General features: G+C 43.1%; 1 protein-coding gene across 1 annotated transcript in view; it reads right to left on the reverse strand.

The window, feature by feature from the left end:
* The window catches only part of ngef (neuronal guanine nucleotide exchange factor), a 91,649-nt gene that overhangs the window by 27,675 nt on the left and 41,936 nt on the right, over window positions 1–22,038 (reverse strand). The window contains exons 4-7 of the mRNA XM_061925542.1: window positions 21,608–21,672; window positions 17,140–17,378; window positions 9,542–9,702; window positions 9,275–9,427 (exon numbers count right to left, since the gene is read on the reverse strand). Coding sequence (XP_061781526.1) covers window positions 9,275–9,427; window positions 9,542–9,702; window positions 17,140–17,378; window positions 21,608–21,672 — 618 coding nt within the window. The remainder of the gene's footprint in view (window positions 1–9,274; window positions 9,428–9,541; window positions 9,703–17,139; window positions 17,379–21,607; window positions 21,673–22,038) is intronic.

Raw genomic sequence — 22,038 nt, forward strand, 5'->3', positions numbered from 1 at the left:
GATGTTCAAAAACGAAGTAATAAAATCAAATAAGTTTGAACAATTCTCTTTTGGTCTATGCTTTCTATGTGATTTTGGTGTGGTTCTTGTATATTTTGATAATTTTCATGGTCAAAATCGCGGAAATTCCATGTTTCATGATCAAAATAAGGCAGACGAGAAGTGAAGCAGACACCGGTTGTGCCCACAGCTACACACAAAGTGTATTGAGCGTGGGCGCCTATGAGCATAGGCGCCGATCTACATTTCTGCCAGTGGTTGCTCGGACGGGCGGTAAATCTGATGCTACTTTTCTGAGCATGCGCGGTTTTTGCTAGGTGGTGAGCAGTGAAGTGCGGTGAACTAAACACCAGGTGAGGCATAGATATTTTTGGAGGTTTTTTTCTTCTTCTTTTTTACTTAAATTCATATGTGCAGCTCTAATCATTGTTGATTTAGGTTGCACGTTAGAGTAACAGGAAAAAGGGCAGTGACGTGCAGTCAGGGGAGGCAGGTGAGGCGGGGCCTCATGTGCCATCATGGAAAGAAAAAAAATGTAAAAAGAAAAAAATAAAAAAAAATTGTTATATGTATCCAGTGATTATATTATAAAGTTATTTTCCATTGAACTTCACCAGCTTTAGATTATTTTTTATTCAAAATCGCTGAATTTTCACAATTGCCGTTCAAATACTGAGAAGAGACTTGCGGTGAGTCAGCACGTCACTGAGTTGAGCCTCACCATGGATTGCGCAATGACTCGGCTAACTGCTGGCCTGCTGTGCAGTGAGACCGTATTGCTATATGAATTATATTATACATTTCCATAGTTTAGTTAGCTGAGGTATATAATGTACAGTGTATTTTGTCAACAACTGTATGTGTGTAACGTATTTCTTGTGCTGAGCAATCATAAAACTGCTGCGAAGACGCACTGTGTGAGGCTCGCAGTAATCCCGCCTCCTGATGTTAGAGGACGGTAGTGATCCCAGGGAGCATTTCTGCGACTACTCTGCTGCAGAAGAAGTGACAACAAGCAGCAACAGTTAGGAGCGATCGTTTATTTTTTCCTCTTGCCTGGACTATTAACATGGAGGTTTACATATCTAAAATAAAACAGTTTTCTAAACTGGACTTTCAATCAAAGCAGGAGGTAATACTTAAAGGAAGATCTCCATCGAGACAGAGATACTTTTAAAACTGAAGAAAGATAAGGAAGACTTCTATAATCAAGCTATCGATGCTTTTGTTCAAAAGGAGCTGCGCATGGACTTCATTTATAAGTAAAGGTAAGACCATAATAACGTTTTTTTTAATTAAATGTGCTTTTTTGTGTGCTACAGTTTGTATGTGTAAAGTTAAAGTTAAGTTAAAGTACCAATGATTGTCACACACACTATGTGTGGTGAAATTTGTTCTCTGCATTTGACCCATTCTTTTGCTCACCCCCTGGGAGGTGAGGGAAGCAGTGGGCAGCAGCGGCGCTGCGCCCAGGAATCATTTTTGGTGATTTAACCCCCAATTCCAACCCTTGATGCTGAGTGCCAAGCAGGGAATAATGCTTGTATGAGCTTTTAAACATAACCCGTTAACTGCTGCCAATCAAATGGTGAATAAGATACTCTTTAGGGTTTATATGTTTGTAAATCTGACTGTGATGAAGTCAGTGCCTCACCAGCCATGAACCTCACCGCACGTCACTGGATTAGTCTGTTCTCTTTCTCCAAGGGCCATTTCCAATGCGTATGCTGAGACACACCTCTAAGGTTGTTGTGTCTATTTTTGAAAGCCGCTCATCCAGACCACTCCCTCTTTCATGTTCCCTCTCTTTATTCTTGGCTTTCTCTCTCCCACTGGGCAGCCTATGAAGTAGTATTATTATTATCCATCCATCCATTTTCTACCGCTTGTCCCTTTTGGGGTCGCGGGGGGTGCTGAAGCCTATCTCAGCTGCATTCTTCATTATTATTATTATTATTATTATTATATGGTTAGAATTAGACATTTTTTGAGTTGGTTTATTTTTGCATAAAAAATATTTTGTCTCATTCAGGTAGAATGTCATGTCATTATTAGCACCAGCTAATACAGTCCATGCGTACACTGTAAATAGTTTGGTAATGTTCCTGTCGCGTTGATCCTATAGTAACACCAATGTTTCTTCCACCATTTAAATATAATCAGGTACAAATATGTCTGTCCAATCTTATTTGCTGTCTCTGTTCTGGAAATTTGTCTCTCTACTGTTGTAAAAACACAAGTAGCCGCATTTATACGGACATTCCACTAAAATCAGTTTTCTTATTGTGTCTGTTTACATGGCTACTGGCTGCCAACATTTGTACACATCATAAACAAGTAAAGAGCTGGTTCAGAAATCTGACTTATAAGTTTTAGTATTGCTACATTTAAAAATGACATTGTTGCACATTATTTTTGTTGCTGCAGAAGTAAATGTTAGCAACAACAATTAATATTGCAGTGCAGTTTGCCAACACTGCAAAATACGATGACAATAAAATAAAAAAATTAAAATAAAAACAATGTTGAATTATCCATCTCTGAAAATGTTAGTTAAACCGAGGATTAGTGAAGTGAATTATATTTATATAGCGATTTTCTCTAGTGACTCAAAGCGCTTTACATAGTGAAACCCAACCTAAGTTACATTTAAACCAGTGTGGGTGGCACTGGGAGCAGGTGGGTAAAGTGTCTTGCCCAAGGACACAACAGCAGTGACGAGGGTGGTGGAAGCGGGGCTCGAACCTGCAACCCTCAAGTTGCTGGCATGGCCACTCCACCATCCGAGCTATACCGTCCCACTGGAGATTATTATCTTTGTTTGATTGATTGTTTGATTGAGACTTTTATTAGTAGATTGCACAGTACAGTACATATTCCGTACAATTGACCACTAAATGGTAACTTTCGAATACGTTTTTCAACTTGTTTAAGTCGGGGTCCATGTTAATCAATTCATGGTAATGTAAAGACTGATTTTTTTATACAGCAGATCAGCTGTTGCTTAGACTATATATATCCACAGCTAATAGAGGTAGATAGATGGTAATATTGTGTATTATTTTGTTGGACTGATTAATAAAAAAACAAAAACAAAAAAAAAAGCTATTAGAGGTAGATAGATGTGATGTAGACGTAGATGTACAGGACACCAAAACAAAGACTGATGTATTTACTCATTAAAGGTTAGGCTGAGTGAAAAGGTTTTGCCCACTATTTAGACAATTACGTCTTTAGTAGGAAATGCTGGCAAATCATGTTGAACACGCTGCCAAAAGAACAAAGAGAAAAGACTAGGCAATTAAGAAGTGTTAAAGACAGAGTGTATGGTATGCCAAGTAACAAGCATTACAGGTTTGTTTTAATCTCCACAATGTTCCACAGAGACGTCATCGCCTAGCTGAATAAAAAAAATATTTAAACACATCTCATTAGCTCCAATGATCTTCTGTCTAGGAATCAATCCAAGAGAAAACTGTCTGTCTATCTGGCTCAATAAAATAATTTTGCACAAGTGACAGAGACAGAGTTGAGAGTTAATTTGCACTGATTTGTCTTCTTTTGTTCCCCAAAATTATATAATCTCTTTTCTGACCCAACTCATTTTAGCACATGCTGTGTAACAAGGTTCGGAACACTTTAATTAGTGTAATGAGACTTCACTAACTCCTCAGGTCAGAGGTACATATCCATTTAGCTGTCCATTTATTCCATGTTTAGTGTCACACAAATAGTGGAGCCTATTGCATCTGATTGAGGGAGAGAGACAGAGTACACAATGGATTTATCACCTTGCTTAGGTTAGCTTTATCACAGGGTAATTGTGATCATTGTGATCAAGAATCAAGCCTGCACCAAATGTATAAAGGTCAGCTATGAGAACCATTCCAATACCAATGTCACCTGGTTACATTCATATCTACAAATAAGAACATATGATATACTTTTTATGCTGAATTTCCCCAATAACAGTTAATTTTGAATGTTCTCTGACTATTCTATGTGCTCCTTTGTTCTTGCAGTGCGTGGGAACATCACACTCATTCAGGTAGGAGTGTTCCATGAGAAGCCAAATTCATTTTATATTCACAGGCAGTCACACCCTGCATAGTTGTCAAGAACAAACAAACCTGCTCTTACAAGACAAGCCTAAGAAAGACCAACACTCTCACTGGAGGCATACAGGTCACAATGCTTTCTGTATTTTCTGTTACTATTTCAAACTTCTTGCTTTGTGGTTTTCTCCTCGGTATGATGTAACTTCATCCTGACACTTACAATTACCAAGAGACAGCAAGAAAAAAAGCATAGGTTCTCTAAAGCCAGGTATCCGCACACTTGACAATGAAAATGGTCTCATCTCATCCTGATCTCATGTTGTTCTTCACACCATACAAAAAGATCAGCCCACCATTAGAGTCCAATACTTCGACTTAGTTGTGAAAGGCAACAATGGGCGACAGGCTACCCATATTGCCGGCCATGATTTGTTACTGGTTGTCTTGTGTTTTGTTCCCAAAGTGCTCATTTGTGTCTTGAGTTGCGCATGTGTAATGTCCTGACCCGCCTTTCCTCCAATCAGCTCTCTCCTTCCTTTTGCGTCTAGTTGTATTGCGTTCTCTAATTAGTCTGTGTATTTAGTACTCAGTCGTCAATATGTCCTTTATGTTAAGTTTCGACATTTGACTCAATGTTTTTTCATGTTTCCACAATCATGTTGGTCAGCGCCTGAGAGCAGCTGTCCGCCACCATGACCCCGCACTCTCTCTGTTGCTAGATATCTCAAGATATATGTTGTAATATGTATATGTGCTTTGCTATGGAGATTTTTTCCCAGACCGGGCCCCCTTAGGAGCCCATTCTAGATTGCATTTTTTACTCTTCCTTCCCCAGCGTTTGACCTTTTTCCCCATCTTTTACGGGGCACCTTCTGGCGACCCATCAGCGTTCCTGTTCTGTAACCCTGTACACTGTTTGTTTGTCTAATCTTGAACGGGTTTGTGCTGAAAACAAAGTTTTGTTGTACTTGTGCAATGACAATAAAGACCTATCCTATCCTATGTTTACGGGGACTTTTGCACGTTCTCACAAACACTCCACCTCTCTCACAAAACTAAACGTTTTACTCACCTCCATGGATCCATGCCAACACTTTAGCTAGCCGTCCTTACCCCTTCTTGGATGAGTGCCCTGCCTGCCTCACTCAGACCTCAAAAGCACTGAGAGACTATGAAACTCATCTCTTACTCTAAATAGCCGAACAGTTTGCAAACGACTTCTGTGTCAGGTGATATGCTTTTATTTTACAACATTTTATGACGACGTGTGTGAAAAGCACATAAAAACCCTGTGCTGCTGCCAGTGGTAGCCAGCTGTTGTTGTTGACACGACCGCCGATGCCAGGGATTGTAGTACCTTAAACATCTTCATTGCGGAGTTAATGATGAATTGACAGCTTCTAATACTATAGTTTGGCCACCAGTGTCGAAATAACTGATGCATCCTTGTGTGGGCTTTCTTTTACTTGAAAGCATAAAGCACTTATTGGTGCAGTATTGTGTTTGAGATGATAGCCCAGGCAAAATTGTCTAATAATGTATTAAAATGTAAGGATTGTTTGATTTCAATTCAAGGATCAGAGCTTCATGGGCAATTTTTAAGTTGTATTTATTAAGATATTTTTGTAAGAGCCACAACTGAGGAATGGTAATTGTGGAATATTGGCATATATGGTATTCAGGGGCGGAGGGGGTTCCTGTTCCGGCTGCATGGCACCTGGCGTTCTCTGGCACACTTTCTGTGATTTATTTTAATTTTTTGCCAACTTTAGTTAAGTCTTGTATGATATATTAAGGGGAACTGCAGTTTTTGGGGAATTTAGCCTATAATTCAAAATCATAATGAAACCCATGATGACGGATAGATTTTTTTACGATGCATTCTAACTCGTAAATGAATAGTCTGCTTACAGCGGAGCAAATGGGAGGTCCTCTAGTCCACCCATAATACCCAATAAACAACCATCCAAAAACTGCTAATGATACTCCATTTACATATCGTGATGATGACCAAGTATTAGTGATATTGTTTTTATAAGCACTAACGCAGACAAACTATTTATAGCGGCGACGTGATAACTAGTGTGTGCCCCTATGTTTACATCGAGTGGTCTGCTGTTTCCTCGCTTCCCTGCTCCTTGGAAGTTTATTGTAGATCATAAATCATGCATCTCACTTGGACAGAAGAGGCAGAGGATATAATCCGATGTTGGTACACTTTGACATCTAATTTAGACCCAGGAATAGTGAGAACGACACGAAAAGATGCTGTTTTCTAAGACCCGTGTAACATCAGAATCAGTATCAGAATAGTTTTATTGCCAAACAATGGAGAACGGGTTCACAAACTAGGAATTTTTCTTGGTGCAATCGTGCAACATAAAACACATATAACACAGATTTGGTAATAACAAGAGCTGTAACTGAGCTATCAGATCTTGTAATAGATTTAGAAGGCATTCAAAGGAGCTACTGTTAGGAGTTATTGTTCATGTGCCTGATGGCCGAGGGGAAGAAACTGTTCAGGTGGCGGGAGGTGTGGGTCTGGATGGACCGTAGTCTCCTGCCTGAGGGGAGAGGGGAGAATAGTGTGTGTCCAGGGTGAGAAGAGTCAGCTGTGATCCGACCCACACGCCTCTTGGTCCTGGAGGAGAACAAGTCCTGGAGGGATGGGACCTTGCAGCCAATCACCTTCTCAGCAGCACGTACGATGCGCTGCAGTCTATGCTTATCCTGGACTGTGGCGCCGGGGAACCACACGGTGATGGAGGAGGTCAGGATGGACTCGATGATGGCTGAGTAAAACTGCACCAGCATCTAGGTTGGCACCTTAAGTTTCCTCAGCTGCCGCAGGAAGTACATCCTCTGCTGGGCCTTCTTGATGAGGGAGCTGATGGTCGGCTCCCACTTGAGGTCTTGGGTGATGGTGGTGCCCAAAAAAACGTAAGGAGTCCACAATGGAGACGGGGGTGGGAGAGTCAATCAGGGTGAGGTGGGATGGTGGGGCTGTGACTTTCCTGTCCATGATCATCTCCACTGTTTTCTGGGCGTTCAGCTCCAGGTTGTTGTGGCTGCACCAGGACGCCAGCCGGTCCACCTCTCTTCTGTAGGCGGACTCATCGCATGAGGGTAGTGTCATCCGCAAACTTGAGCAGTTTTACGGACTGGTTACTGGAGGTGCAGCAGTTTGTATACAGGGAGACGAGCCAGGGGGAGAATACACAGCCTTGAGGAGTACCAGTGTTCGTGGTTCGACTGTCCGAGACAATCTTCCCCAGCCGCACGTGCTGTCTTCGGTCTGTCAGGAAGTCATTCATCCAACTGCAGAGGGAGTCGGGCACGCTGAGCTGGTAGAGCTTGTCTCGTAGCAGTCATGGGAAGATGGTGTTGAAGGCAGAGCTAAAGTCCACAAACAGGATCCTAGCGTAGGTTCCTGGGGAGTCCAGATGGTCCAGGATGAAGTGGAGGTCCAGGTTCACTGCATCATCCACAGACCTGTTGGCTCTGTAGGCGAACTGCAGTGGTTCCAGGAGGGGGGCGGTGATGTCCTTGAGGTGGGGCAGGACCAAGCGCTCAAAGGAGTTCATGACCACAGACGTCAGTGCAACCGGTCTGTAGTCATTAAGTCCTGTGATCCGTGCTTTCTTGGGGACAGGGACAATGGTGGTGGTCTTAAAGCAGGACGACACGCGGCATAGCTCCAGAGAGGTGTTAAAAATGTCAGTGAAGACAGGAGCCAGCTGGTACGCACAGTGTCTGAGTGGAGGGGGAGAAACCATCCGGCCCGGGGGCCTACCGCGTATTCAGCTTCAAGAACTGCCGGCGTACATCCTCCTCTTGGATGGAGAGGGCCTTTACAGTCCTATGATGTTCTTGGAGTCCTTTGAGTCCTATAACTCCTTTAATGAAGTGCTGGCGCTGGTGGGGAGGGTGATGGTGGGGGGGAGCAGAGCTTTGATGAGCTGGAGGCCGTTCATGACGACAGTAATGTGTGTTGAGGCCCTGAGCGAGAGTTCGGTCATTCAGGGCCTGGGGGGTTTTGGGTTTATAGTTCGTAAGGGCCCTTTACCCTCTCCAAACGACCGCAGAATCATTGGAGCGGAACTGTTCCTGTAGACGGTTAGAGTACTAACAAGCTATTGACAATAGCAGCTTGCATGCTGCTATTGTCAATCCAACGGCATCATTTGATTGTATTTTTTCTCCCCAAGAGGGAAGTTGAGAGTTTTTTCCACTCAAGAGGGACATTTAGTGTTTTTTCCCAAACAGGAGAGCAGTTTAGCACCCATTTTTGCCTCCAAAAAAGAGTTTTTTTAGCAAGTTTTGGCTCCCAAGGAAACACTATAACATATTTTTCCACAATTGGGTTTGACATTGTCATCTGTACGTGACAAAACGTACTGGTTTTATTTTGTGATGACCACAAAGTTTCCCTTAGATTCCCTTGGATAAGTTGCTCATGAAATGTTTTTCCAGGTGTGCAAAACGGAAGTAAGTAAAGTGCTAAAATAGGTACATTTTTATACAGGGCACTTATCTACGGTGCCGTGGAAGTGCAAAACACTTTAACATTTCATGAAACAAAATACAATCACAGAAAACACAAAAACAAAAGCCAAAACAACTTACAATTTCAGAAAACTAATTAACAAAATACAGAACACTTCACAATTTCCGAAAACACAAAAACAAAAGGGAGCGTTCCAAAATTACAGATTGACAGCGAAATCAGCCATTGGCTGAGTCTTGACTTTTTCATTTGGGCTGTGCGAATATGAACAAAATGATTGGCTGACTTGGCTGTCAATCTGTGATTTTGGGACATTCCCTTTCCGGTTTATGAAATTGTAAGTTGTTTTGACTTTTGTTTTTGTGTTTTCTGAAATTGTAAAGTGTTTTGTATTTTGTGTTTTCTGAAATTGAAAAAAGTGTTTTGTATTTTGTTTTTGTGTTTTCTGAAATTCAAAAAGTGTTTTATCTTTTGTTTTTGTTTTTTTTAATTGTGAACTGTTTATTTTTTCGTTCATCAGAAGGGTGTATAGCAGATGGACTGTCCCATATGGCCCAGTTCCAAAAGTTCAATGTAACATGTGAATAATAAAACCACTGAAGGTACTCACAGAATTAGTCTGTGGTAGCAGATGAACTGTCCTATATGGCCCAGTTCCAAAAGTTCAATGTAACAGATGAATAATAAAACCACTGAAGGTACTCACAGAATTCGTCTGTAGTTTTTTTCCTGGTAGACTTGGTTAATGACGTATTGGATGAAGACGTTGAAATGCTCAACAGCATGGTGATGAATAATGTCACATACATCCGAAATCAAAATAGACTCCTCAATTCTGTGTTCGAGATCCATCAGGAACCTAAGTACATTAAGAGATCTTAATAAGAGATTATAAAGCAAAATCATGTTTACTGGAATAGTTCAGACCGTAAAGGAATGATGTATGTGTAGTGGTGAACAAAATTGGTCCTACCGTTCACTGGCTTTCATGACTTCCTCGATGTTGGAGAATAGAAAGTGCATATCAGATTGACTGAGAATGTTTATCAAATCTGCGTTACGAAGGAAGTGAGTTTCTAGAATCTCCAAACTCTTGTAGTACGATGCCTCGGAAGTAATAAGCTCAAACATTGCCTGTACAGAAAAAGGAAATTAAAAGTAGACATAATAAAAATGACCAGTGATCATTATACAGGCATAAATAGTTGATAGAATGAAACAAAGAATGAAACAGAGCATGATCTCTCTCTCTCTCTCTCTCTCTCTCTCTCTCTCTCTCTCTCTCTCTCTCTCTCTCTCTCTCTCTCTCTCTCTCTCTCTCTCTCTCTCTCTCTCTCTCTCTCTCTCTCTCTCTCTCTCTCTCTCTCTCTCTCTCTCTCTCTCTCTCTCTCTCTCTCTCTCTCTCTCTCTCTCTCTCTCTCTCTCTCTCTCTCTCTCTCTCTCTCTCTCTCTCTCTCTCTCTGAGTGGCCTCTTTGTAATACAATAAACATGAAATATCCAGGACTTACGTTGAACAAAAATATACTGTAAACGCATCACTGTTTTTGCTCCACTTTTTCATGAGTTGATCTCAAAGATCTAAAACTTTTACTATTTACACAAAAGACCTATTCCTCTCAAATATTGTTCACAAATCTGTCTAAATCTGTCATAGTGAGCATTTCTTCTTTGCCAAAATAATCCACATTCCACCTCACAGGTGTGGCATATCAAGATGCTGATTAAACAGCATGATTTTTGCACATATGTGCCTTAGGCTGCCCACAATAAAAGGTCACTCTGAAATGTGCAGTTTTATCACACAGTACAATGCCACAGATGTTTTAACTCGGTGGACGAAAGGGTAGCTTATCTCCGCCTCCGGTGGGGGAGACAGGTCTTGACCGTCGTTTGTGCTTATAAAGTTCAAAGTTAAAGTTAAAGTACCAATGATTGTCACACACACACTAGGTGTGGCGAAATTATTCTCTGCATTTGACCCATCACCCTTGATCACCCCCTGGGAGGTGAGGGGAGCAGTGGGCAGCAGCGGTGGCCGCGCCCGGGAATCATTTTTGGTGATTTAACCCCCAATTCCAACCCTTGATGCTGAGTGCACCAAACAGCAGTTCAGAGTACCCGCCTTTTTTGGAGTCTCTAGAGGAAGTACTGGATATTGCTCCCTCTGGTGATTCCCTTGCTCTACTGGGGGTCTTCAACGCTCACTTTGATGTGATTGGGAGAAACGGCCGCCCTGATCTGAACCAGAGTGGTATTTTGTTATTGGAGCATCGATGAGGGATGCTGTCAAGCTGAAGAAGGACTCATGTCGGGTCTTTTTGGCTCATGGGACATCGACAGGCGGCTCGGTGTAGCGTCTGCAGTGATGCGCACCCTGTATCAGTCCGTCATAGTGAAGAGCTAAGCCAAAAGGCTAAGCTCTCAATTTACCAGTCGATCTACGTCCCTTACCTATGATCATGAGCTTTGGGTTATGATCGAAAGGACAAGATCACGGGTACTAGTGGCCAAAATGAGTTTCCTTCGTCGGTTGGCGGGGCTTTCCCTTAGAGACAGGGTGAGAAGCTCTGTCATTCGGTGCTCAGAGTAAAGCCACTGCTCTTCCACTTAGAGAGGAGCCAGATGAGGTGGTTCGGGTATCTGGTCGGAATACCTCCTGAACGCCTTCCCTGGGGAGATGTTTAGAACGCGTCCGACCAGTAGGAGACCACGGGGAATACCCAGGACAAGGTAGAGAGACTATGTCTCCCAGCTGGCCCAGCCTCGGGATCCCATGGGAAGAGCTTGACGAAGTAGCTGGGGAGAGGGAAGTCTGGGCTTCTCTGCTGCCCCTGCGACATGACTCCGGATAAGCGGAGGGAGCTGGATGGATAGATGGATGCCACATATGTCACAAGGTTTGGAGGTAACGGGGGTGTATATTGTAGCGTCCCGGAAGAGTTAGTGCTGCAAAGGATTCTGGGTATTTGTTGTGTTGTGTTTATGGTGTGTTACTGTGCGGATGTTCTCCCGAAATGTGTTTGTCATTCTTGTTTGGTGTGGAGTCACAGTGTGGCGTATATTTCTAACAATGTTAAAGGTTTTTATACTGGCACCCTCAGTGTAACCTGTATCGCTGAAGATCAAGTATGCGTTGCATTCGCTTCTGTGTGCGTGCCAAAGCCGCACTCATTATGTAACTGAGCCAGCACTCGTTGGACTGGACGAAATGGGACCGTTACAATTCTCGGGAGGGGCACTGAAATTTGGGAGTCTCCCGGGAGGTTTGGCAAGTATGAGAATTAGCGGTGAATGCGGTGTACTGCGGCACCGCCGCTGTATATGATCGGCGAGCCAGCTCTAGTGTTAATTTGATATCACCTTACGGGCCAAGTGAAATTACACGGCAGGCCAAATTTGGCCCGCGGGCCAGAGTTTGACACCCATGCTCTAAATCTTCTCCAAAGGCGTTTCAGAGAATTTGTCAGTACATTCAACTGGCCTCACAACCTCAGACCACGTGTAACCATACCAGCCCAGGACCTCCACAATCAGCAGGTGCACCTCCATGATCATCTGAGACCAGCCACGTGGACAGCTGCTGCAACAATTGGTTTGCATTACCAAATAATTTCTGCACAAACTGTAAGAAAATGTCTCAGGGAATCTCATCTGCATGCTCGTCGTCCTCGTCGGGGTCTCAACCTGACTGTAATTCATTGTCGTAACCGACTTGAGTGGGCAACTCAGATCTGATGGCGCCTAGCATGTTGAAGAGGTGTGCTCTTCACAAATAAATCACGGTTTTCACTGTTCAGGGCAGATGGCAGACAGCGTATGTGGCGTCGTGTGGGAGAGCAGTTTGCTGATGTCAACGTTGTGAATCAAGTGGCCCATGGTGGGCGGGGGATTATGGTATGGGCAGGAATATGTTATGGACAAACGCAAGTGCATTTTTTTGATGGCATTTTGAAAGCACAGAGATATGGTGATGAGATCCTGAAGCACATTGTTGTGCCATTCACCCGAGACCATTACCTCATGTTGCAGCATGACAATGCATGGCCCCATTTTGCAAGGATCTGTACACAATTCCTGGAAGATGGAAACATCACAGTTCTTGCCTGGCCAGCATACTCACCAGACATGTCACCCATTGAGCATGTTTGGGATGCTGTGGATTGGTGTATACAACAGTGTGTTACAGTTCCTGCCAATATCTAGCAACTTCCCACAACCATTTAAGAGGAGTGGACCAACATTCTATAAGACACAATCAACAAACCTGATCAACTCTATGCGAAGAAGATGTGTTGCGCTGCGTGAGGCAAATGGTAGTCACACCAGATACTGACTGTTTTTCTGTTTTTTCCGACCCCAATAAATCAAAACTGCATGTTTCAGAACGACCTTTTACCGTGGGCAGCCAAAAGCACATTTGTGCAATAATCATGCTGTTTAATCAGTATCTTGATATGCCACACCTGTGAGGTGGGAGGGATTATCTTGGCAAATAAGAAGTGCTCATTAACACAGATTTAGGCAGATTTGTGAACAATATTTGAGAAGATTAGGTGTTTTGTATATATAGTTAAAGTTTTAGATCTTTGACTTCAACTCATGAAAAATGGGAGCAAAGTCAAGTGTTGCGTTTATAGCTTTGTTCAGTATATTAGAGCCTAATAGACATGATGTATCGAATTGTGCCTTATGTGCGCTTAAAAAAAAGTATTTAATCCCTTACTTTGTATCCCCTTACAATTACACGAACAGTCGATATCTTTTGGTAGCTTTATTTTAGCAGGGGGATACAGACTATCCATAAATTAATAAATTCATACAAAATATGATCGAAGGTAGGTAATGAAATACCTTCACTCAATCAAATACAAATTAATTGTATAAACTTTATTTAATCACATTTTCTTTTAAATTATATCTCTCTGGTAAATATACCATAACAATTCTGGACTGTTCATATTTTGTAAGGGGTTAGAGTGTTTGTACTATTTATTTGTCCTACTTCAACTACAGTATATAGTGTCCTCTAAATAAATGTGGACAGTCACACAAAGTCATAGAATTGTGAGATTAAAGGCAAAAAAAATATTGCATTGGAATAAATAGTTGTACATGTGGTAATATATGCTTACATCAAAATTGGCAACTGTTGGTCGGATTTACATTTTTGAGTAATTTTTCCAAATAATCACATATACTATTACCAAAATAGTCCCGTAATTTCTGGGCTGTAGGACGCACCTGTTTATTTTATCCACACCCACCTAAATTTAGGATACATTCTATTTAGAACATACATGGTTACTGTGCATCATTTTAACTTGTCACTGTTTTTCATCCCACTATTTTAATTGTTATATTTATTAAACAAGTAAAAGTTTTACTAACCCTTTAATATTTAGTCACTTGGCACTTAAATTCTACTTCTGGGTTTGTGAAATAGTTAAAATGATTGTGCGTTGCTGTTATTTTAAAGTTTGGTTTTATTTAGCAGTGTATTCCCCTATGGTTGCAATGTGTTTTTTTAATGTGGGAACATTTATGGTTTTACACTATTTAAGTATGTTTTAGTAGTACTGGTTTTAATTCAGAGCTACTGTTTAACTTTTGCCTTTTAATTACCGAGGGCCTGATTTACTAAAGATCTGTCTGTACTAAAACACGTGCAAACCTGATAGCCGACGCAAAGCTGATCTACTAAACTTGTGCAAAGTGGATTGTGTCTATTAAGTGAGCAGAATAAGGTGTGCAATCCATTTTGCGTCTCTGTCTTCATTAATCTGCAACATTTATGCTGATCGTCAAAACGCCCACAATACTTGGACGAGAAAATGCAAATATAATAATTTAGTACACGTAAAGTGATTAATCAACACTCATCACCGTTTTGCAAACACTAATTTGCGTTTTATTTAGCACGTTTCAGAAGGACGTGCAAACTGACACAGATGGAAACGACTGCAGGATTAGTGTTTGCGCTGCACGGACAGACAATGGACAGACGAGACTCCTCTATCCTATGTGTCAACATTTTGGACAGTCAAAAATAAAAATAATTAGTCATATCGTCTGTCCAGCAATTTTCTTTTATAATTTTATTGCTGCTGGATGACTTAAGGGGTTGATTGAACAAATTCAATTGATCCGTTTTGATGTCTGCTGGCGCTTTTTAAATGTAGTTAGTTTTTATTTAGGAAATATATTACTATAATCATCTCCTACATCAAAAGACAACTTTCATTATACATTTTCTTGCGTTTGAGTCATTCCAGACGCATGAATGCGCTGGTGATGTGATCTATAGCCTCACGCACAGAATTAAGTGTCAGTGAGCATAGTTTTCGTTGTTTGGATTGCAATTCAGAAAAGATGACACATGTTATAGATGTGTGCTGCTGGTTCAACACATTACAAGCAGGTAGGAGCATGATAACATGAATGTGCAAAAAATGATCGCCTGTCTCCGTGGTAAGAGCCCTGTATCCACGCAAAATTTAAATAAGGTTGTCTGCACCACTTTTCAATTGCACATGCAGTGTCAGAAGATCACGCCTACAACAGTGCACGCTATTTTATTTTTTGCACAAGCTGTTTAGTCCATTTTATTCAGATCTTAGTCAATCAGTGCTTTGCGTTTTTATGTCAAAATAAATGTACAAAACTAAAGTTAAGCTGTAGTGTAGTGTAAGCTGATTTTAGTACCCTCACCAACTTAAAACTACGACACAAAGATGTTTCCAGTTAATATTGTTTAAACGACACGCAATTGGCCACCCTCTTCCTCGTCAGACACGAGTCACACAGCGCTAATGCAAGTTAGAAGTCGGACATGCGCATTCAGCGAAAGGACAACGTTGCAAAAACACAGTTTGAAAAAAGATCCAGATTTTACTCACAGGAACAGAAACACTGCAACAATATTGTCTATTTTTTAAATAATTTCTTTCATGAATATATCTCCTGCATTCAGGGCCGGCCCGTGGCATAGGTCGTATAGGCAAATGCTAAGGGCGCCGTCCATCAGGGGGCGCCACGCCAGTGCCACAAATGTTGGGAGAAATAAAAAAAGAAAAAAAGTTGGTACTATTATTTCTAAATACAAAAAATAATCCCACGTTAATTAAAATGCAAAGTAAAGCCTATTTAATAGAAATATTATTTGTTACAACATTACAGTAATTACAGTACTCCCACTTTACATTCCTCAGGGAGATTTCTTTCTTTCTTTAGTTTATTTCGAACATGAACACACTTACATCATAATACATCACACAATTTCATATCATTTCATTTTACATCATGCCCGAAAAGGAGTAGGAAGAAGCAAAGCTTATTTAATCCTACCTCTTTCCCACTTCAAAGCGTTTACAAATATATAGAATCATTTACTGACCTTTTTATATAATAAAATAACATCTATGAGTTAGTATACAACAGTTTTGTAATATGTAATTAATTAATTAATTCAGTCATTATTAACATACTGAGATGAAGAATATCTTATTTTCAATAAGGTTGAAAGTATTTCTCATAATTCTTCTTCTTTGTACTCTGTAAGCACTATTATTTTGAACAACCTCTTAAACTGGATCATATCAGTACAATTTTTAACTTTTTTACTTAATCTATTCCATAATTTAATTCCACATACTGATATGCTAAAAGTTCTAAGTGTTGTATGTGCATATAAATGTTTGTATTAGGTCTCTCTCAAGCAGGTGTTTTTTGTTTACATTGTTATTGCCTTCTGGTTAGCTAATGTTTGCCCTGCAGGTAATAGTCACTTTTCCACCCCTTTATATATTAGGTATAGTTGTAAGTAAAAAAAAAAGTCAAAGACAAAGCTATTCGGGTTCTTGTGAGTATATACACTTCACTGCCGATGTGGGGGGGCGCCACCTAAAATCTTGCCTAGGTCGCCAGATTGGTTAGGGCCGGGCCTGCCTGCATTCCTCTGTCAATATGGGGAACCCTAAAGTGGGTGGGGCCCCTTGGCTTCAGCCTACAGGAAAGCGCAGTCTTTATCTTTATCTTCCTCCTCTGCCTGTGCACTGAAACCACTGAAGTCGTCTTCTTTGGTGTGCGGTGGTCCGCTCTTTTGGGGCCAGTAAAATCTATAAATTCGTCCACAACATCGTAAACGGTATGGAAAGTATAAAAACTGATCAACAAAATGTGTTACAAGTAGGTTTGAATCCATGTTCAGACGCCTTTTACTGGGCAAACTCCCCGTCCCCCTCAAAAGATGGTAATTTCTATTAAACATTATAATATTTTTAAAAGGGTGGTCTTCATTTTTTCGGTGATCCGAGGTTATGAACACACTCCAATAAAATATTAATAGTGTACAAAAAGAAAACGAGAACTATAGTCACATGTGCACAGAGGAATACATAAGCATAGTAATACTATAGCGTTAAAGGTCATTGTTGGCCGTGACCACGTCCAACTGTCTCTCTAAATAGCAGCTGTCTGGTCTGAGCCGCACCCACACTTTTCCTCAGAATTTGTAATAAATATTTTTGGAATCACTGTTAAATAAAATACAATTACAAAGTTTTCTTGCTTACCTCTTGCATTATAATTTCTTTAGGTGGCAACTGGGTAAGCAGTCCACTGGCCTGCACTACTTCAAGGTTCTGCCATAAGCTGAGTGAACGAGCACTGTTCCTCAGCTGGAGCTGTAACACTGGTGTTGATGAGACATTGGACCCTGCCAACATGCCACTAGGGGAGAGATGCTCACGTTGACGTCTTTGTTCAATCTCCTGCATCTTAGATGTATCTCTGTATTCCTGATACAAGAAAGCTGGATAATCAAAAGACAAGAAAAGTCTGATTAAGTTAAGTTGTAGAATTTTTTTTGCAATGAACTTGCATCCATCCATTTTTCTTGACAAAATATCTTTTTTTTTCAGGGTTACAGTGCTTGAGCCCACCCAAACCCCACTATACTCCGTTTAACCTACATGTAAACATGTAGATCATGTAGGCATCACAAAGAATTGATTCCCAGGTGCCGATTGTCACATAAATATTAATCAATTTATCGGTCAGCAAACATCATTCTAATTATCCATTCATCCATCCATCCATACATCCATCTTCTTCCGCTTATCCGAGGTCGGGTCGCGGGGGAAGCAGCCTAAGTAGGGAAGCCCAGACTTCCCTCTCCCCAGCCACTTCGTCCAGCTCCTCCCGGGGGATCCCGAGGCGTTCCCAGGCCAGCCGGGAGACATAGTCTTCCCAACGTGTCCTGGGTCTTCCCTGTGGCCTCCTACCGGTCGGACGTGCCCTAAACACCTCCCGAGGGAGGCGATCGGGTGGCATCCTGACCAGATGAACCGAACCACCTCATCTGGCTCCTCTCGATGTACTTTGAGCTCCCCCCGGATGACAGAGCTTCTCACCCTATCTCTAAGGGAGAGCCCTGCCACCCGGCGGAGCAAACTCATTTCGGCCGCTTGTACCCGTGATCTTGTCCTTTCGGTCATAACCCAAAGCTCATGACCATAGGTGAGGATGGGAACGTAGATCGACCGGTAAATTGAGAGCTTTGCCTTCCGGCTCAGCTCCTTCTTCACCACAACGGATCGATACAGCGTCCGCATTACTGAAGATGCCGCACCGTACCACCTGTCGATCTCACGATCCACTCTTCCCTCACTCGTGAACAAGACTCCGAGGTACTTGAACTCCTCCCCTTGGGGCAGGGTCTCCTCCCCAACCCGGAGATGGCACTCCACCCTTTTCCGGGCGAGAACCATGGACTCTGACTTGGAGGTGCTGATTCTCATCCCAGTCGCTTCACACTCGGCTGCGAACCGATCCAGCGAGAGCTGAAGATTCTGGCCAGATGAAGCCATCAGGACCACATCATCTGCAAAAAGCAGAGACCTAATCCTGCAGCCACCAAACCGGATCCCCTCAACGCCTTGACTGCGCCTAGAAATTCTGTCCATAAAAGTTATGAACAGAATCGGTGACAAAGGGCAGCCTTGGCGGAGTCCAACCCTCACTGGAAACGTGTCCGACTTACTGCTGGCAATGCGGACCAAGCTCTGACACTGATCATACAGGGAGCGGACCGCCAAAATCAGACAGTCCGATACCCCATACTCTCTGAGCACTCCCCACAGGACTTCCCGAGGGACACGGTCGAATGCCTTCTCCAAGTCCACAAAGCACATGTAGACTGGTTGGTCAAACTCCCTTGCACCCTCAAGGACCCTGCCGAGAGTATAGAGCTGGTCCACAGTTCCACGACCAGGACGAAAACCACACTGTTCCTCCTGAATCCGAGGTTCGACTATCCGGCGTAGCCTCCTCTCCAGTACACCTGAATAGACCTTACCGGGAAGGCTGAGGAGTGTGATCCCACGATAGTTAGAACACACCCTCCGGTTCCCCTTCTTAAAGAGAGGAACCACCACCCCGGTCTGCCAATCCAGAGGTAGCGCCCCCGATGTCCACGCGATGCTGCAGAGTCTTGTCAACCAAGACAGCCCCACAGCATCCAGAGCCTTAAGGAACTCCGGGCGGATCTCATCTACCCCCGGGGCCCTGCCACCGAGGAGCTTTTTAACTACCTCAGCAACCTCAGCCCCAGAAATAGAAGAGCCCACCACAGACTCCCCAGGGACTGCTTCCTCATAGGAAGACGTGTTGGTGGGATTGAGGAGGTCTTCGAAGTATTCTCTCCACCGATCCACAACATCCGCAGTCGAGGTCGGCAGAACACCATCCTCACCATACAGGGTGTTGATAGTGCACTGCTTCCCCTTCCTGAGGCGGCGAATGGTGGTCCAGAATCGCTTCAAAGCCGTCCGGAAGTCGTTTTCCATGGCTTCCCCGAACTCCTCCCATGTCCGAGTTTTTGCCTCTGCAACCGCTGAAGCCGCACACCGCTTGGCCTGTCGGTACCTGTCCGCTGCCTCAGGAGTCCTATGAGCCAAAAGAACCCGATAGGACTCCTTCTTCAGCTTGACGGCATCCCTCACCGCCAGTGTCCACCAACGGGTTCTAGGATTACCGCCACGACAGGCACCAACTACCTTGCGGCCACAGCTCCAATCAGCTGCCTCGACAATAGAGGCGCGGAACATGGTCCACTCGGACTCAAAGTCCAGCACCTCCCTCATGACATGTTTAAAGTTCTTCCGGAGGTGGGAATTGAAACTCTCTCTGACAGGAGACTCTGCCAGACGTTCCCAGCAAACCCTCACAATGCGTTTGGGCCTGCCAGGTCTGTCCGGCATCCTCCCCCACCATCGCAGCCAACTCACCACCAGGTGGTGATCGGTTGAAAGCTCCTCCCCTCTCTTCACCCGCGTGTCCAAAACATGAGGCCGCAAATCCGATGACACAACTACAAAGTCGATCATGGAACTGCGGCCTAGGGTGTCCTGGTGCCAAGTGCACATATGGACACCCTTATGTTTGAACATGGTGTTCATTATGGACAATCTGTGACGGGCACAAAAGTCCAATAACAAAACACCACTCGGGTTCAGATCCGGGCGGCCATTCTTCCCAATCACGCCTCTCCAGGTTTCACTGTCACTGCCAACATGAGCATTGAAGTCCCTCAGTAGGACGAGGGAATCACCCGGGGGAGCACTCTCAAGTACTCCCTCGAGCGAATCCAAAAAGGGTGGGTACTCTGAGCTGCCGTTTGGCGCGTAAGCGCAAACCACAGTCAGGACCCGTCCCTCCATCCGAAGGCGGAGGGAAGCTACCCTCTCGTCCACCGAGTTGAACTCCAACGTGCAGGCTCTGAGCCGGGGAGGCAACAAGAATTGCCACTCCAGCCCGTCGCCTCTCATTGCCGGCAACGCCAGAGTGGAAGAGAGTCCAGCCCCTCTCGAGAGAACTGGTTCCAGAGCCCTTGCTGTGCGTCGAAGTGAGTCCGACTATATCTAGCCGGAACTTCTCGACCTCGTCACTAGCTCAGGCTCCTTACCCCCCAGCGAGGTGACGTTCCACGTCCCAAGAGCTAGCTTCTGTAGCCGAGGATGGACCGCCAAGTGCCCTGCCCTCGGCTGCCGCCCAGCTCACACTGCACCCGACCTCTATGGCCCCTGCTATGGGTGGTGAGCCCATTGGAGGGGGGACCCACGTTGCCTCTTCGGGCTGTGCCCGGCCGGGCTCCATGGGGACAGGCCCGGCCACCAGGCACTCGCCATCGTGCCCCGCCTCCGGGACTGGCTCCAGAGGGGGGCCCCGGTGACCCGCGTCCGGGCGAGGGAAATCTGGGTCCTTTATTTGTATTCGTCATGGAGGTCTTCGAGCTGCTCTTTGTCTGATCCCTCACCTAGGACCATTTTTTCCTTGGGAGACCCTACCAGGGGGCATAAAGCCCCCGGACAACATAGCTCCTAGGATCATTGGGACACGCAAACTCCTCTACCACGGTAAGGTGGCAGCTCAGAGAGCAATTGCTCATTCTAATTAAAGTATTCCAAAATTGGATGAACACTTAAGTGTAAATCTTTATTGATACAAACCTCTTGCAAGTACTAACATGTTTTTATTACCAACAAAACAGTAAGAAAGACATTGATAGTCACTCATGAATTGAACAGAATTGTGTTTTACTATATCTGAACATAATGGATGACACATGTTTTGTACTAAGGGGCCACTATTACATGTATACCAAAAGCTACAGTGACTGAACAACAAGCGTGTGTTGCATATGTCTCAGTCATATACTGCAGATTGGTTTGGTAGGTGTAGAACTGGATTGTGAGTTACACAAGAATGAAAAAAAACATAGCACACAATGGAGATATATACTATATAAAAACAGCAATATGGCACTGCTTTATTTTATATCATTTAGAGATAATGTATGCAATATTGTGTAATATTGATTCTTTATCCCAAATGTAAGTGTTTTAAATGTTTTAGACATGCACAAATCTACTCTTATACTTTGTACAAAATAAAACAAAATTAAATAGAGTTCGTAGCTGCACTGGAGGTGATAACAGCAGGCGAAAACCATGCTTTACAATTTGTTGAGTGTTTGCTCACCGATATTTTTGATAATATTAAGGCCGTGGCTGATTGTTTTGGAGTTCCCGCCATTGCTCAGCAACCTAAAAAGAGAGAAGGAGGGATTTATATTTGTTTGGACAAACAGACAAGCATGAGCAAAATGTGTTGATTGGAATTTGAGTTGAAATGAGCAACAATATTGCTATTATGCCATGAGACATTTTGTATTATGAACAAAAGTAAACATGAAAATACTTTTCATTAACATTTACTTTATGGCAGCATAATAAAACATAGCTGAGGAGTTATCGTCATATCCTCATAATTGATTTAGAATTTGCAATCTTTTGCCACATTCTAAAACTTATTTTTTTTGCCCATCTTTTCCATGCATGCTAGTTTTCAAATCATTTACTTACCAGTAACTGTCAAGCTTTAATTATTTGTACATGTTTTCAGTTTAATTT

Source organism: Nerophis lumbriciformis, linkage group LG30, assembly GCF_033978685.3.
Source record: "Nerophis lumbriciformis linkage group LG30, RoL_Nlum_v2.1, whole genome shotgun sequence".
Classification (NCBI taxonomy): Eukaryota; Metazoa; Chordata; class Actinopteri; order Syngnathiformes; family Syngnathidae; genus Nerophis; species Nerophis lumbriciformis.